At 36.4% G+C, this 17,162-nt stretch overlaps 1 protein-coding gene across 3 annotated transcripts in view; it reads right to left on the reverse strand.

Moving 5' to 3' along the window:
• PKN2 (protein kinase N2) overlaps positions 1–17,162 on the reverse strand; it is a 145,739-nt gene that overhangs the window by 86,074 nt on the left and 42,503 nt on the right. For 2 of the 3 annotated variants that reach the window (XM_010803303.4, NM_001193242.1), the window contains exon 2: positions 11,382–11,682. In XM_010803303.4, coding sequence (XP_010801605.1) covers positions 11,382–11,682 — 301 coding nt within the window. The remainder of the gene's footprint in view (positions 1–11,381; positions 11,683–17,162) is intronic. The other variant, XM_024988972.2, reaches the window with a different exon arrangement.

Genomic DNA, 17,162 nt, shown 5'->3' on the forward strand with positions numbered 1-17,162 from the left:
AATTAATAAAGGCAGTAATATACTGAAGCACTATCTTCCTATTTATTTACCACTCTCACAAAGACAATCTATGTCTCTCAGTTACTATTCACTGGTCAACATTTTGGTTTTTACTTATACACTGATTTTTAAAATAAGCTGCTCCAGATTCTTGACCTGTGTTACAATTATGTTAACTGTGTTATTTCCCTCCAGATGCAGCTTTCTTGTTTAAACAGATATGCTTACCTTATACAGTCATCTGGAAACTGTCCAGATTATAATAAATGCTCATTAGTTATTAATGGATCTTAATCACGATTTCTGTGTACTCAGGGTGACCTTTGTCAGATGTCACTCAACTGAAGTAATTTTGCTGAAATAATTTATAACTACTACAACCTTTAATTGAACTTTCTTAGTATTTTACAAAAACAGCATGGATAGGATTGTGGGTTACAGGTCAGATCCTGTAAAACTCTTAAGAGAAAAAATAAGCACAACACACTTTGACATAAATTTCAGCAACATCTTTTTTGACACACCTTTTAGAGTAACAAAAATAAATGGGACATAACTAAACTTAAAATCTTTTGCACAGCCAAGTTCAGTTCAGTTCAGTTGCTCAGTTGTGTCTGATTCTTTGCAACCCCACGGACTGCAGCACGCCAGGCCTCCCAGTCCAACAATAACTCCCGGAGTTTACTCAAACTCATGTCCATTGAGTCAGTGATGCCATCCAACCATCTCATCCTTTGTCATCCCCTTCTCCAACCACCTTCAATCTTTCCCAGCATCAGAGTCTTTTTAAATGAGTCAGTTCTTCACATCAGGTGGCCAAAGTATTGGAGTTTTAGCTTCAACATCAGTTCTTCCAATGAATATTCTGGACTGATTTCCTTTGGAATGGACTGGCTGGATCTCCTTGCAGTCCAAGGGATTCTCAAGAGTCTTCTCCAATACCACAGTTCTAAAGCATCAATTCTTCAGCACTCAGCTTTCTTTATAGTTCAACTCTCACATTCATACATTACACTGGAAAAACCATAGTTTTGACTAGATGGACCTTTGTCAGCAAACTAATGTCTCTGCTTTTTAATATCCTGTCTAGGTTGCTCATAACTTTTCTTCCAAGGAGTAAGCGTCTCTTAATTTCATGGCTGCAATCACCATCTGCAGTGATTTTGGAGCCCAAAAAAATAAACTCTGACACTCCTTCCACTGTTTCCCCACCTATGTGCCATGAAGTGATGGGACCAGATGCCATGATCTTCGTTTTCTGAAGGTTGAGCTTTAAGCCAACTTTTCACTCTCCTCTTTGACTTTCATCAAGAGACTCTTTAGTTCCTCTTCACTTTCTGCCATAAGGGTGGTGTCATCTGCATATCTGAGGTTATTGATAGTTCTCCTGCAATCTTGATTCCAGCTTGTGCTTTTTCCAACCCAGCGTTTCTCATGATGTACTCTGCATAGAAGTTAAATAAGCAGGGTGACAATATACAGCCTTGACGGACTCCTTTTCCTATTTGGAACCAGTCTGTTGTTCTATGTCCAGTACTAACTATTGCTTCCTGACTTGCATTCAGATTTCTCAAGAGGCAGGTCAGGTGGTCTGACATTCCCATCTCTTGAAGAATTTTCCACAGTTTGTGGTGATCCACACAGTCAAAGGCTTTGGCATAGTCAATAAAGCAGAAATAGATGTTTTTCTGGAACTCTCTTGCTTTTTCAATGATCCAGTGGATGTTGGCAACTGGATCTCTGATTCCTCTGCCTTTTCTAAAATGAGCTTGAACATGTGGAAGTTCACATTTCATGTACTGTTGAAGCCTGGCTTGGAGAATTTTGAACACAGCAAAGAAAACCATAAATAAGACAAAAAGATAACCCTCAGAATGGAAGAAAATAGTTGCAAACAAAGCATCTGACAGAGGATTGATTTCCAAAATATACAAGCAGCTCATGCAGGTCAATTTCAAAAAAACAAACAACCCAATCAAAAAATGGGCAGAAGACCTAGACATTTCTCCAAAGAAGACAAAGATACAGATGGCTAACACATGAAAAGATGCTCAACATCATTCATTATTAGAGAAATGGAAATCAAAACTACAATGAGGTATATCACCTGACACTGGTGATATACCTGGCCATCATTAAAAAAATCTACAAACAATAAATGCTGGAGAGAGTGCGGAGAAAAGGGACCCTCTTACACTACTGGTAGGAATGTAAACTGATACAGCCACTATGGAGAACAGTATGGAAAGTCCTCAAAAACTAAAAACAGAAGAACCACATGATCTAGCAATCCCACTCCGGGGCATATACCCAGAGAAAACTATAATTCAAAAAGGTACATGCACCCCAATGCTCACTGAAGCACTACTTACAATAGCCAGGACATGGAAGTAACCTAAATGTCCATCAACAGAGGAATGGATACAGAAGATGTGGTACATACATACAATGGAATATTACTTGGCCATTTAAAGGGAAAAGATTATGTCATTTGCAGAGATGTACATGAACACATAGACGTCATACAGAGTGAAGTAAGTCAGAAAGAAAAATAATGTTAACACATATGTGTGGAATCTTATTTGCAAAGCAGAAACAAAGAGACAGATGTATAAAAAAAATTAATGGATACCAACGGGAAGTGGGGGAGTGCGATGCATTGGGAAATCAGGATTGATACGTACACATTACTATGTATAAAATGTATAAGTAATGAGAACCTACTGTATATCACAGGGAACTCTACTTGGTGTCTGCGATGACCTGACTAGAAGGGAAATCCAAAAAAAGGAGTATATATGTATGGCTGATTTAGTTTGCTGTATAGCAGAAAATGACACAGCAGTGTACAGCAACTATACTCCAATTAAAAAAAAACAAAAACAAACCTGTCTTCCCAAGTGACTGTACTGTTTTTGCATTCCTACCAGCAAAGGGTATAAGATTATCTGACCCAAAGCATTTGAGCGTAACATCTAACCCATCATTGTCTGTGACTATGATATGCTGTCACAGGGAAAAACCCCAACAAACCAAGCTTAAGTATAAAAATAAGATAAGAATATTATACTTTTTCAGTACAGTTCAGTTGCTCAGTCAAGTCCAACTCTTTGGGACCCCATGAATCGCAGCACGCCAGGCCTCCCTGTCCATTACCAACTCCTGGAGTTCACTCAAACTCATGTCCATCGAGTCAGTGATGCCTTACCAGCCATCTCATCCTCTGTCGTCCCCTTCTCCTCCTGCCCTCAATCCCTCCCAGCATCAGTCTTTTCCAATGAGTCAACTCTTTGCATGAGATAGCCAAAGTACTGGAGTTTCAGCTTTAGCATCATTCCTTCCAATGAACACCCAGGACTGATCTCCTTTAGAATGGACTGGCTGGATCTCCTTGGAGTCCAAGGGACTCTCAAGAATCTTCTCCAACACCACAGTTCAAAAGCATCAATTCTTCGGTGCTCAGCTTTCTTCATAGTCCAACTCTCACATCGATACATGACCACTGGAAAAACCATAGCCTTGACTAGATGGACCTTTGTTGGCAAAGTAATGTCTCTGCTTTTGAATATGCTATCTAGGTTGCTCATAACTTTCCTTCCAAGGAGTAAGCGTCTTTTAATTTCATGGCTGCAATCACCATCTGCAGTGATTTTGGAGCCCAAAAACATAAAGTCTGACACTTTCCACTGTTTCCCCATCTATTTCCCATGAAGTGATGGGACCAGAGGCCATGATCTTCGTTTTCTGAATGTTGAGCTTTAAGGCAACATTTTTACTCTCCTCTTTCACTTTCATCAAGAGGCTTTTTAGTTCTTCTTCACTTTCTACCTAAGGGTGGTGTCATCTGCATATCTGAGGTTATTGATAGTTCTCCTGGCAATCTTGATTCCAGCTTGTGCTTCTTCCAGCCAAGTGTTTTTCATGATGTACTCTGTATATAAGTTAAATAAGCAGGGTGACAATATACAGCCTTGATGGACTCCTTTTCCTATTTGGAACCAGTCTGTTGTTCCATGTCCAGCTCTAACTGTTGCTTCCTGACCTGCATATAGGTTTCTCAAGAAGCAGATCAGGTGGTCTGGTATGCCCATCTCTTGAAGAATTTTCCACAGTTTGTGGTGATCCACACAGTCAAAGGCTTTGGCATAGTCAATAAAGCAGAAATAGATGTTTTTCTGGAACTCTCTTGCTTTTTCCATGATCCAGTGGATGTTGGCAATTTGATCTCTGGTTCCTCTGCCTTTTCTAAAAAGAGCTTGAACATCTGGAAGTTCACAGTTCACGTATTGCTGAAGCCTGGCTTGAAGAATTTTGAGCATTACTTTACTAGCGTGTGAGATGACTGCAACTGTGCGGTAGTTTGAGCATTCTTTGGCATTTCCTTTCTTTCGGATTGGAATGAAAACTGACTTTTTCCAGTCCTGTGGCCACTGCTGAGTTTTCCAAATTTGCTGGCATATTGAGTGCTGCACTCACAGCATCATCTTTCAGGATTTGAAATAGCTCAACTGGAATTCCATTACTTCTGCTAGCTTTGTTCGTAGTGATGCTTTTTAATTAAGCAGAAATACCAGCAACAGAAAAAGGAAAGGAAAATGTATGAAAGCCAGAAACTTTCATAATTTGATGAAAACCATTAATCTACACACCTATGAAGCTCAAGATAAATACAAAAGAAATTCACACCAAAGCTCATCATAGTCAAAGCATTAAAAACTGAAAACAAAGAGGAAAATCTTGAAAGCAGCAAGAGGAAAAAGACTCACTACATACAGAACAATAACTACGAATATCAGACTCCTCATATGAAAGGATAAAGGACCACCAGAAGTGGGATGACACAGCCAAAGTCCTAGATGGAAAAACCGTTAACCAACAATTCTATATCTAGCAAAACTATCCTTCAAAAATGAAGGCGAAATAATTACCAGTTAAACAAAGATAGTGGGAATTTATTGCTATCTGAACTTTCTTACAAGAAATATTAAAAGTCTTTCAGACTGAGAAGAAATGGCACCAGCTGGTAACTTAAATCCACATGAAGAAATAAAATGCTCTAGAAAAGTTAAATACCTTCATAAAGATAAGTTTATATAAAAGTTGTATGTGAATGTTCGTATCAGCAATATCTATAAAAGCTCAACTGTGGAAACAACCCAGATGTCTCATCAGCTGGTGAATAACTAAGGAAAACATGGTATATTCATATAATGGAATACTATTCAGCACTAAAAAGGAATGAAGTACTGAGAAGGCCCAGAGCTAATTTATAAAAGTCAGTAACTGGGCCCCAAGTGTGAAAACAAAACTGACGACTGAAGTTTAGAGTCAAAACATATGGAAAAAATGTCTATGAAATGATGGAACCACTGTGCTGTGCTGTGTTTAGTCACTTAGTCATGTGTGACTCTTTGCTATCCCATGGACTGTAGCCTGCCAGGCTCCTCTGTCCATGGGGATTCTCCAGTCAAGAATTTTATAGTTGCTATGCCTTCCTCCAGGGCATCTTCCCAGCCCAGGGTTCAAATCCAGGTCTCCCACATTGCAGGTGGATTTTTTACTGGCTAAACCACCAGGGAAGCTGGATAGAACCATTGCTGCTAAGCTAAGTCACTTCAGTCATGTCCGACTTTGTGCAACCCCATAGACAGCAGCCCACCAGGCTTCCCATGCATGAAAGTGAAAAATGATGGAGAAGGAAATGGCAACCCACTCCAGTACTCTTGCCTGGAAAATCCCATGGACGGAGAAGCCTGGTAGGCTACAGTCCATGGGGTCACAAAGAGTCGGACATGACTGAGCAACTAAAGTTTCTTTGTTCACCAGGTCAAAAAAAAAAAGAAAGTGAAAAGTTTAAGTGAAGTTGCTCAGTTGTGTCCGACTCTGTGCGACCCCTTGGACTGCCTCCTAGCAGGCTCCTCCATCCATGGGATTTTCCAGGCAAGAGTACTGGAGTGGGGTGTCATTGCCTTCTCTGATAGAACCACTGAGTAGCTATAAATCCTTCTGAGCTCTGAGGCTGATCTGGCATGTGGCAGAAACATCTAGACTACACCCTAGCTAACCCACATAGGAGATGGGAAAATGGGGCTTTTTTAACAACAAATCCAATGCAACTTAAGATCAGGGAGAAGCACAAAGCTATGAGTTTGGCAGTCTTTGATCAATCTTCAGCTCAAAGACTGCTTTTAATATATAGACTTAAAAGATAACTCATTTTGATTATTCAACAAACAGGTAATGAGGACCTGCTTACTCTCAGGCATGATGTTAGGTGATACAGATATGAAACAAACAAAACTTAGTTGATGATCTTGAGATTAAGAAAAAAAGAAACAAGATTGTGGGCTGTAATTTTTTTTTGTTTAAAATAAGCGACTTAGGCATTAAAATTTCATAACTGCCTTCATCTGTTACATGACACCTTAATGTTCAAAAACTGCTTATTGCCTAACTGTTGGTAGAAAAGGCCTACATTCTGTACCTACAGCATGCACAATTCTTTCATAAATTCTGCTTAAGATGGTGCCATTTTTTTTCTTTCCTCTTCCTAATTATAATAATATATATGGTCAATGACTACACACCAGTTAGACTGCTTAAAAAAATACATTAACAATACCAAGTGCTGGAGAGGATGTGGTACAATTGGAACTCTCATATATTGCTGGTGAGAATGAAAAATAATATAGCCACTCTGGAAAAATAATACAATCACTTTGGCAGTTTCTTGTATTATCACACATATTAATATATGATTTAGCAATCACACACCTAAGTATTTACCTAGGTGGACCGAAAACATGTTCAAACAAAAACCTGTTAATGGTCAGTTATAGCAGCTTTACTGATAACTGCCAAAAAATTTAAAAGAACTCTAAAGTTCCCTGTGGAAGAATGAATAAATAAACTGTGGTACATCTATATGATGGACTATTACTCAGCAGTAAAAAAGAATAAACTGGTGCTAAATGCAATAACCTAGATGAATCTCAAACAGAAATATGCTGAGTGAAAGAAGTCAGACTTAAAAGGTTATAAACTTTATGGCTGCATTTATATGATATTCTTGAAAAGCAAACTATAAGTGACAGAGGACAGATCAGTGGTTGCCAGGGGATATGGAGTAGGAAGAGGGTGTGACTACAAAGGGATACTACTGCCCTTTTTCCTGATTGTGGTGGTATTTAGATGAACCTATCTGTGTATTAAAATTCACTGAATGAGGGACCCAGGAAGAATCAGTTTTACTGTGTATTAACTTTAAAAAATATATCATCAAGAATTCACACATTAGATGTCTACGAATCAACTAATTTCATGATTTTAAAGACAAGAAAATAAAGAGGCATTAAAAGTGACTTGTTAATTAATGATTATAGTTACCAACCTAATGGCAATCCTTTCCTTAGAAGTTCACAACTTAATTCAACATATGCTTACCTCAAAATGAGAAATTCAATCAGAAATAAGGATTATGTAGAAATAGCATAATAAATCAAGCTACACCTTTTAATAAACATAAAAGTCAACTATAATTTCTATGCTACATTTAGGTGGATAGGCCAATAATAAAAAAGAAATTTAAATTCTCACTTGTACTCATTCAAGAAAGACTTCATAAACTACATTTTAGTTATTAAGTTGGCTCCCTCGATACAGATACAGCTCAGAAATTGAGAAGTTTCCAAAGTTAATTCCAAAAAATTCCAGGGAATTTCCTGGCAGTCTGATAGTTAGGACTCTGTGCTTCCACTGCAGGGGCCATGGGTTCAATCCCTGGTTGGGGAACTAAGATAATGCACACTGTGCACTTCGGCCAAAACAAACAAGCAAAACCACACACAAAATTCCAACACTATTAGTTCTATATTAAATCAATACTGCCTTTCTGAATATTCTACATATTAAAGAAAATATTCCCCACCTCAAATGGCAAAAAATCAATCTAAGCATGTTGGGGTCAGAGAAAATGGAAATGGGAAGAGGGAAAGAGAAGGAAATAAGGTAAAAACAGAGGGATTTAAACTATACAAATTATTAGTTATACCTAATAAAATATGAGAAATATTCTTGTCCTCTTCTTTAGGGATAACATATAAGATTCCAAAGATTCAGAAAATCAGTTCTTTCTTAAATATTTAAGAGTTTTAGTTATCAACTATGACCTAGATTACAAATCCACTTTACAGAGATTCAAAACTGTTTTCACAAAGTACAGTCAGCCTCATTTCCAAGTGGGAATAATAATAATACTCCATGAGACTATCCTATAAATATATGGAAGGTGAATAGGAAGCTTATAATATCATAAACATGAAGAGAACATAAAAAAAATTCGCTTTTTACTACTCAAGAATAAACGAACACATATATTTTAGACATTAACAGTCTCAAATGATCATCTTCACATTATAATAAGCAACATTTCAGAGACTTTTATGGCTAAAGTCTTAAATTTTATCTGATAAATGTCCTTATTTTACAAATTAGAAACTAATGGCTAAAGGAGTTAATTATTGCAGAAGTGAGTTGAAAGCAGGTCTCCTAACTGCTTACATGGCAATCATATATACAATGCAAATTTATATTCTATCCCTATCTCCTTGAATCATTCATTCTGCTCACATACCCTCAAGTCAACAGGAATTAGCCAAATACTTCTGCATGTAAGTATGTGCACATACTTATACTTTAGAGAACTGAAAGCAAACACCAGGTCCTTGACTCTTTATGTCAGATCTAATCAAGTTAAATGATTTTGTCTACTTTAGTATGTGATGTAAAACATAAAATTTCATGGCAATCTGACGTAAAAATTAATGATTAACTACCTTAATCCCCTGTGCTATTGTTGATTTTAATGCAGTCAAGTTATAAGAGAAAATGAAAACAAAAGCAAAAAAAAAAACAAACATCACCAAGATGTGTGCATATGGCATTTGTGAAGAGAACTATTTTTTTTAATACATTCAAATTTTAACCAACTTGTCAAGTTCATTGCAACAAACTTAAGCATTAAGAAGTAACACTAGAAAGTTATGTTTCATAGAACATCTGCCCTGTAATTATCTGATAAGTCAAATGAACAGCAAAGAAAGTTTCTGGAAATATTTATCATAAAACTTTATTTAAGGTTTTATTCCCCAAGTTATTAAATAAAATACCATGATAAATTATGGTTTGGTATTATTATAATTATAAAAACTAATATATTTATTTACTGGGATTTTTTTTGAGATATAATATTCACAACACCTACTATGTTCCACTCTTTTATGATAAACCTTGAAAATACCTGAATAAAAACAATGGTCCTGTCCTCAAGCATCATACAGTTTAGTAAGTACTATCAAAATGTGCAAAAATAAATTGTAATACAACATAATACAACAATGAGTGGACAAAGCAGAATAGAGAATCAGAGAAAGTCAAGGAAGGATTCAGTGATATCCAAATTGAGTGTTGAGGTAGAAAAGAAATCTGACAGAAGGTCTATAAGGTCATTTCTTCATATGAAACTCTAGGAAAGACAAGTCTAATCTAAAGTGATAGTAGGCAAACCAGTGGTTACCTAAACCCAAACATGGGAATCAGAGATCGACAGGACTATTATGTATACTATACAAGAACCACTGAAGTGATGGTCAGGATCCCTAGCTGTAGTGATGGTTACCTGGATACAGACATTTGTTAAAACACATCAAATCATATTCTTAAAATATGTGCATTTTATCATAAGTAATTTATACACTTCAGTAAAGTTAGTTGTTTAAAAATGACTTGGGAAACCAAATGGGCTATTCTCTGTATGGCAAAAACACTTTTATATTCCAATTAGAAGGTAGTCATTGGTATTCGGTGATTAGCAAAATGTTTTCTCTAAATGGAGTTTAAAGCTCCAGCACAGTTTCTTATTTTAGAACTCTCCTAAAGAAGTAATGGGCAAAGAATGTAGAGCTCGGCAGAGTTCCAACAGAACAGGCTATTTCCAAGTTTATATGATATTGCTAAAAAAAGCATTTCATAATACAAATTTCCATTTATAATGTAATTATTGAATACGTGGATAAAAAAATACTAGATTGAAGAGTTCTTTAGCTAGTTTTGTAATTCTGGGCAAACTAATTTACATCTTTGGGATTATTTCAGTTCTAAAATAAGAAGACTGGTTTCTTTATGATTTCTTTCACTTTTAAGATTTAATTACTCTTACATGATTAAAATCTCTACATTGAATCTCCAAATGAAACCCCTAAGGTAAGTCCCAGATGTTGAAAGGAATGTATTAAAACAAGTTCTATCAAGTACATGGAATATCAGAAGTACAACATTTAAGATTGGCAACTTATGGATCTTAATCAAATTTATGTACTTTCTTCACTTTAATTTTACTTATATCATTTTTTCTTAGCTAATCACAAGGTTCTTCTAAAATTTCTATGGTGCTAGATACATCACTCTACATATACCACTCTTTGTCTTTGCAAATAAATAAACTAAGGATTATAGACATTAAATTACTAGTTTAAAATATTTTCTTTGCAAAGACAAAACTATTAGATCAAATGTGTCTTATATGATTTGTTAAGTAAAAAGGTTTGGAAAGAATGTATAAATATAAATGGATGAACACTGATACAAATACAGACTTTTTTTTTCTGTAAGGATATACAACAAAAAAGCAATAGTACCTTTAGGGAGAGGGCCTAGACTTGATAGAGGTCATTTTTCTATTTTTATTTTCTGTACCATTTGAAAAATTTCCAACATGAACATCTGTTAATTCTAATGTTTAGAAATTATGCTCTTAAGCTGGACTTATAGGTTGTATTTTCCTTTCATTTTCTATACCGAAGGAAAAAAAGTAATATTTGGCTTTTTAAACGTTTTTCTTCTTTTTCAAACAAAACGCCTGGTAGCGTAAGTTGTTAATTCAGTCACTTAGAGCACAAAGAACAGAGGTCACAGGTTTGAACAACGACATTTGCAAAAAAATAAAAATATCCCTTGGTCATACAGTGCATTTTTAACTTTAAAAAGTCATCTGGCAAACTTGTGTTGCTGATCACAAGAATGAATCAGGTAAGAGCATGTGGTTGATCCAATACAAAACACAAATAATGGAAAATAAGTAATGTCTTAGTGACAGAGAGTAAGAGAGTAGACAGCAGAATTACTCATCTCTAAGTAAATATTTTAATCTTCACATCCATCAACTCAATGCACTTCTGAATAAAATATAAATAAGACCTTAACTGTAGTAGAAAATATAGCCCCTGTACTTTTGTTAAGGCTAAAGACTATACATGGCAAAAATCTTACTATTTGTAAAATAATACATTCTTGTTAGTACACTATATAAACATCAAATAAAATACCTGTAACATCTTCTGGATCTGATACAACAATATGTGCATTTAGTTCCTGTAGCTTGTGATGTAATTCTTCTAATTTTTTATTTGATTTTTTCAAAATGTTGTCCACATAAGCCAAACTTTTTTTATCTGTTGTGACTTTTCTCAGATTTTCAGCTCCTTCTTTGATTTTCAGTTCTTTCCTTATTTCTCTCTTAATTCGATCCTTGATATCATCCAATTTCTGTTGCACCATTGTATCTGAAAAGTCTAATTTTTGAACAGCACTCACATTCTCAGAAAAAGGAAGACTTCGGGAATCGCCCTACAGAAAAAAAACAAACATACAAATGTGGGAGTTTAGAAAAAGTTATTTGCTCAGTAAAATATTCAGTATAAGAATAAAATTGTACTAAAGGCAATTCTTCAAAATCTCTGCCCACTCACTAAATAGCATTACCTGACAAATTTACATTAAAATAAACACATCTGCACACAAAGGCATCTTTGGGCTGTAAAAACAGTGAATGTTTGATATTCCACAAGCCCAAATTAGATTCTAGCAGCACCTAAACGGTGAAAGTTGAGAAAGTTATTTAACCTTTCAAATACTCAGTTTAATTGTCTGCAACATATAAATATTAGGCAGTTTTCAGAGGTAACATGGTAATTTAAAATATCGTATGTGAAATTCCAAATATAATTCCTGGCCCAGTATATAGTCACTTAATAAGTAAAGATTATTATTAAATTCCATAGGTAAGATAAAATTCTATTTTATCTTCTATAAGAAATCTCTTAAAAATAAAATAATATTTGCAAAAATAAAATTATATCCTTATGACCACTTTTTAGTTAAGCAATTAAAAGTATTAGGGCTTGGGAAAACTATTTTAGAACTCTATATATTTCATGGCTAACTATTCCAATTGATAATTTGGTTGACATTACATAAAAATAAGTACTAAAAAAAAAAGTCTAAACCATATCCTACTGATAGAAGCTAAGACAATACAAAGTATCAGTTATTCATCTTAAAATGAAAATCAAATCAGGTAAGCACATCTAATCCATATTTAAAACAAGAAAACATGTTCTGGCTATTTGTACTGATACATCATTCACTATTTTAAATTCGAATACTATAACACTATTGGTTTTTAAGTTAACTTTTACCTTTGGGACGAGGAATTAAGTTTGTGAAAGACACAGAAGAGATGTTCACCCTTTATGTATCTTTTGAACCATAGATCTAAGTAATTAAAAGATTTTCTTTTATTTTTTTGAGAATTCATCACACCCATAAAATTATTTCTATTTAAATTCTTGGTGCAAGAATTATGTCTAATTCTTAACCTCTGAAAAACATGTATTTTGCAAAATAGTGTGTTAACAGATGCAAAGACCAGGATTTTGTCTTGGCTTTGGTATGAATTTACCTGGTGCCAACAGACATACTATGCAAAAAACGAAGTATGTGTGTGCCAAGTCGCTTCAGTTGTGCCCAACTCCCTGAGACCCTATGGACCGTAGCCCACCAGTAAGTTTCCTTGGTCCATGAGATTCTCCAGGCAAGAATACTCGAGTGAGTTTCCAAGCCTTCTTCCAGGGGATCTTCCCAACCCAGGGATTGAACCTGAGTCTCTTAAGTCTCCTGCATCGGTAGGCAGGGTTCTTTAACAGGTGCCACCTGGGAAGCCCAAAAATGAAGTATATAGTTGATGTATAAATTTGTTCTTAACCTTTTAGGGCCAAGAGCTCCTTTGAAACTCTGACCAAAAAAAAAAAAAAAAGGAGAACAAATAAAACTTCATATCTGTATGTACAATTTAGCTCTTACAAATTCTTGAAATAGGTGATCTACACCAACTGGCCTTAAATACAAACAGAGTGATCTCCTATCTGGACTAAAATGTCTATTAGGTTTATCACTATTTATAATGGAATGTCAGTCCTAACATCTATTTATTCAGTTTCCAAACTTTATAAATCCACCTTTGACTGGTCATCAAATACGAAGGATTATTATAAAAACAGAAAATCCCAAATTTCTGTTGTCTAGCTTAGGTAAAGTAAACTGAGGCAAACAATTCTTAAATGAAAAAGTTTAAGCTAACTGCATTCCTCTAGATATCTGATATTTTTGCTTCTATCTTTATAGACTTAGAAAATACCACATGAATTGCTTTCACAAATCTGTACTTTAATACTAGGTACTAATCCAGAACTTAAGTGTCTCAGGAATTTTTTTCTTTATGCCCCATAGACTAGGGGTATAAAGAAATACCTAACAATTCCATTTATTAAGTAGTCACACGCTAGTAAAGTAATGCTCAAAATTCTCCAAGCCACGCTTCAGCAATATGTGAACCGTGAACTTCCTGATGTTCAAGCTGGTTTTTGAAAAGGCAGAGGAACCAGAGATCAAATTGCCAACATCCGCTGGATTACGGAAAAAGCAAGAGAGTTCCAGAAAAACATCTATTTCTGCTTTGTTGACTATGCCAAAGCCTTTGACTGTGTGGATCACAATAAATTGTGGAAAATTCTGAAAGAGATGGGAATACCAGACCACCTGATCTGCCTCCTGAGAAATTTGTATGCAGGTCAGGAAGCAACAGTTAGAACTGGATATGGAACAACAGACTGGTTCCAAATAGGAAAAGGAGTACGTCAAGGCTGTATATTGTCACCCTGTTTATTTAACTTATAAACAGAGTACATCATGAGAAATGCTGGACTGGGAGAAACACAAGCTGGAATCAAGATTGCCAGGAGAAATATCAATAACCTCAGATAGGCAGATGACACCACCCTTATGGCAGAAAGTGAAGAGGAACTAAAAAGCCTCTTGATGAAAGTGAAAGAAGAGAGTGAAAAAGTTGGCTTAAAGCTCAACATTCAGAAAACGAAGATCATGGCATCCGGTCCCATCACTTCATGGGAAACAGATGGGGAAACAGTGTCAGACTTTATTTTTCTGGGCTCCAAAATCACTACAGATGGTGACTGCAGCCATGAAATTAAAAGACGCTTACTCCTTGGAAGGAAAGTTATGACCAACCTAGATAGCATATTCAAAAGCAGAGACATTACTTTGCCAACAAAGGTCCATCTAGTCAAGGCTATGGTTTTTCCAGTGGTCATGTATGGATGTGAGAGTTGGACTGTGAAGAAGGCTGAGCGCTGAAGAATTGATACTTTTGAACTGTGGTGTTGGAGAAGACTCTTGAGAGTCCCTTGGACTGCAAGGAGATCCAACCAGTCCATTCTGAAGGAGATCAGCCCTGGGTGTTCTTTGGAAGGAATGATGCTAAAGCTGAAACTCCAGTACTTTGGCCACCTCATGCGAAGAGTTGACTCATTGGTAAAGACTCTGATGCTGGGGAGGATTGGGGGCAAGAGGAGAAGGGGAAGACAGAGGATGAGATGGCTGGATGGCATCACTGACTCGACGGACGTGAGTCTGAGTGAACTCCAGGAGTTGGTGATGGACAGGGAGACCTGGCGTGCTGCGATTCATGGGGTCGCAAAGAGTCGGACACGACTGAGCGACTGATCTGATCTGATCTGAAGGTCTAAATAACTTAATCAATACTTGTAATAATTTAGTATCTTTTTAAAATAATACACATTGAAAGAAAAATTAATTTTTATTTCATTCTTTAATAACTAGTTACTTATTAACAAGATCTGCACACTGGGTAACTTGGAATTTCTCAAAACCTGAAATCAGATTGGACATTCCCCACCTTCATCACCTATTCTGCCAGTACATACGGGTTGTAGAATAACCTTAATATTGAAGTTTTACAGACTCTGGTTAGCTCACATGGTATGCAACAAATGGTATCACTGTGTTGCCTTGAAAATTTTAAAGTATACTGCAGCTTCCTGAGAGTTTGCTGAGACACCCTAGAGAGTTCTGTGGCAGGTTTGGAAGTTGTGGTACTAATATTTAAAGGCTAATAAAAACAAAAGGGGGTTCCTGGATAGCTCAAATGGTAAAGAATCTGCCTGCAACGTAGGAAGCCTAGGTTGGATCCCTGGGTTGGGAAGATACCTTGGGGAAAGGCATGACAACCCATGCCTCCAATATTTCTGTCTGGAGAAGTCCATGGATGAACGAGCTTGGAGGGCTACAGTCCATGGAGTCATGAAGAGTCAGACAAAGACTATCACCTTCAAAAACAAAAGAAAAACAAACCAAAACCCAAAAACAACCCCCCGCCCCCACACACACACAGTTACCCTTGGGTTACTTCAACTCCTACTTCAATTTGCTCCCTAAATTCCAATCATATCAAATTACAGAAATTAACTGCCAAAGACAATCTCTTCTGGCTTAGCTACTATGCATGCTGCACCTTTAGGATGTACTGTTTTTCCTTCTTCCTTCAATTATCTCTTCCTAGTCCCTTCTTTTCTTAGTTAACTTTAATTTTGTCTCAAAGTTTACCATAATTTTTTTCCTGGAAAAGAATTTCCTGCCTATGCCCTCTCTTAGAATTTAGATTAAATGCCTCTCTCCTGTGTACTCTGATAATGTGGATTTTATTTAAACAAGTATTCCTTTTCTTATCTGACAACTCCAAAGACTGTGAACAATTTGAGAGCAGAGTTTACGCCTGGCAGAGTGGTTCTGTTTTGTTTTCTTAATGATTTGTTGATTATGATATAATTATTTAATATTCTTCGTTCAGAATTCAGGAAAATCTATCACTGCTAAGGAAGTCATGCTTTCCTCTTTGTGACAACGAGAATTCATAGTCCAGGAAGCTCAAAGGCAAAATTGACATTCAATCACAGCAACTATACTGGCTAGAATTTGATATTAGATATAAACCATATGGAGTTACCATGTTTACTTTCTTTCCTAAAAGGATTTTTAGTAACCATATTTTATTCCCATCTTTTGTTGTGACATGGCTCAAATACCTTTTGGAAAGGAACAGGAGATAAATAGAATATAATCAATAACTTAAGATAAACTATAGCAGACGGTGATTGTAGCCATGAAATTAAACAATGCTTACTCTTTGGAAGGAAAGTTGGGACCAACCTAATGTCTCAGCATATTAAAAAGCAGAGACATTACTTATCAACAAAGGTCTGTCTAGTCAAGGCTATGGTTTTTCCAGTGGTCATGTATGGATGTGAGAGTTGGACTGTGAAGAAGGCTGAGCACCGAAGAATTGATGCTTTTGAACTGCGGTGTTGGAGAAGACTCTTGAGTCCCTTGGACTGCAAGGAGATCCAACCAGTCCATCCTAAAGGAGATCAGTCCTGGGTGTTCATTGGAAGGACTGATGTTGAAGCCAAAACTCCAATACTTTAGCCACCTGATGCAAAGAGCACACTCACTAGAAAAGACCCTGATGCTGGGAAAGATTGAGGGCAGGAGAAGGGGATGAGAGAGGATGAGATGGTTGGATAGCATCACCGACTTAATAGACATGAGTTTGGGTGGACGCTGGGAGTTGGTGACAGACAGAAGGCCTGGCGTGCTGCAGTTCATGGGGTCACAAAGAGTCGGACATGACTGAGTGACTGAACTGAATAACACAATTTTGCCAAGAGACCATGCTGATCATAGCAAAGACCCTCTTCCAAAAACACAAGAGAAGACTCTAGACATGGCCATCACCAGATGGTCAATACTGAAATCAGATTGATTATATTCTTTGCAGTCAAAGATGGAGAAGCTCTATACAGTCAGCAAAACAAGACAGGGAGTTGACTGTGGCTCAGATCATGAACTCCTTATTGCCAAATTGAGACTTAAATAGAAGAAAGTAGGGAAAC

The sequence above is a fragment of the Bos taurus genome, chromosome 3 (genome assembly GCF_002263795.3).
Source record: "Bos taurus isolate L1 Dominette 01449 registration number 42190680 breed Hereford chromosome 3, ARS-UCD2.0, whole genome shotgun sequence".
NCBI lineage: Eukaryota > Metazoa > Chordata > Mammalia > Artiodactyla > Bovidae > Bos > Bos taurus.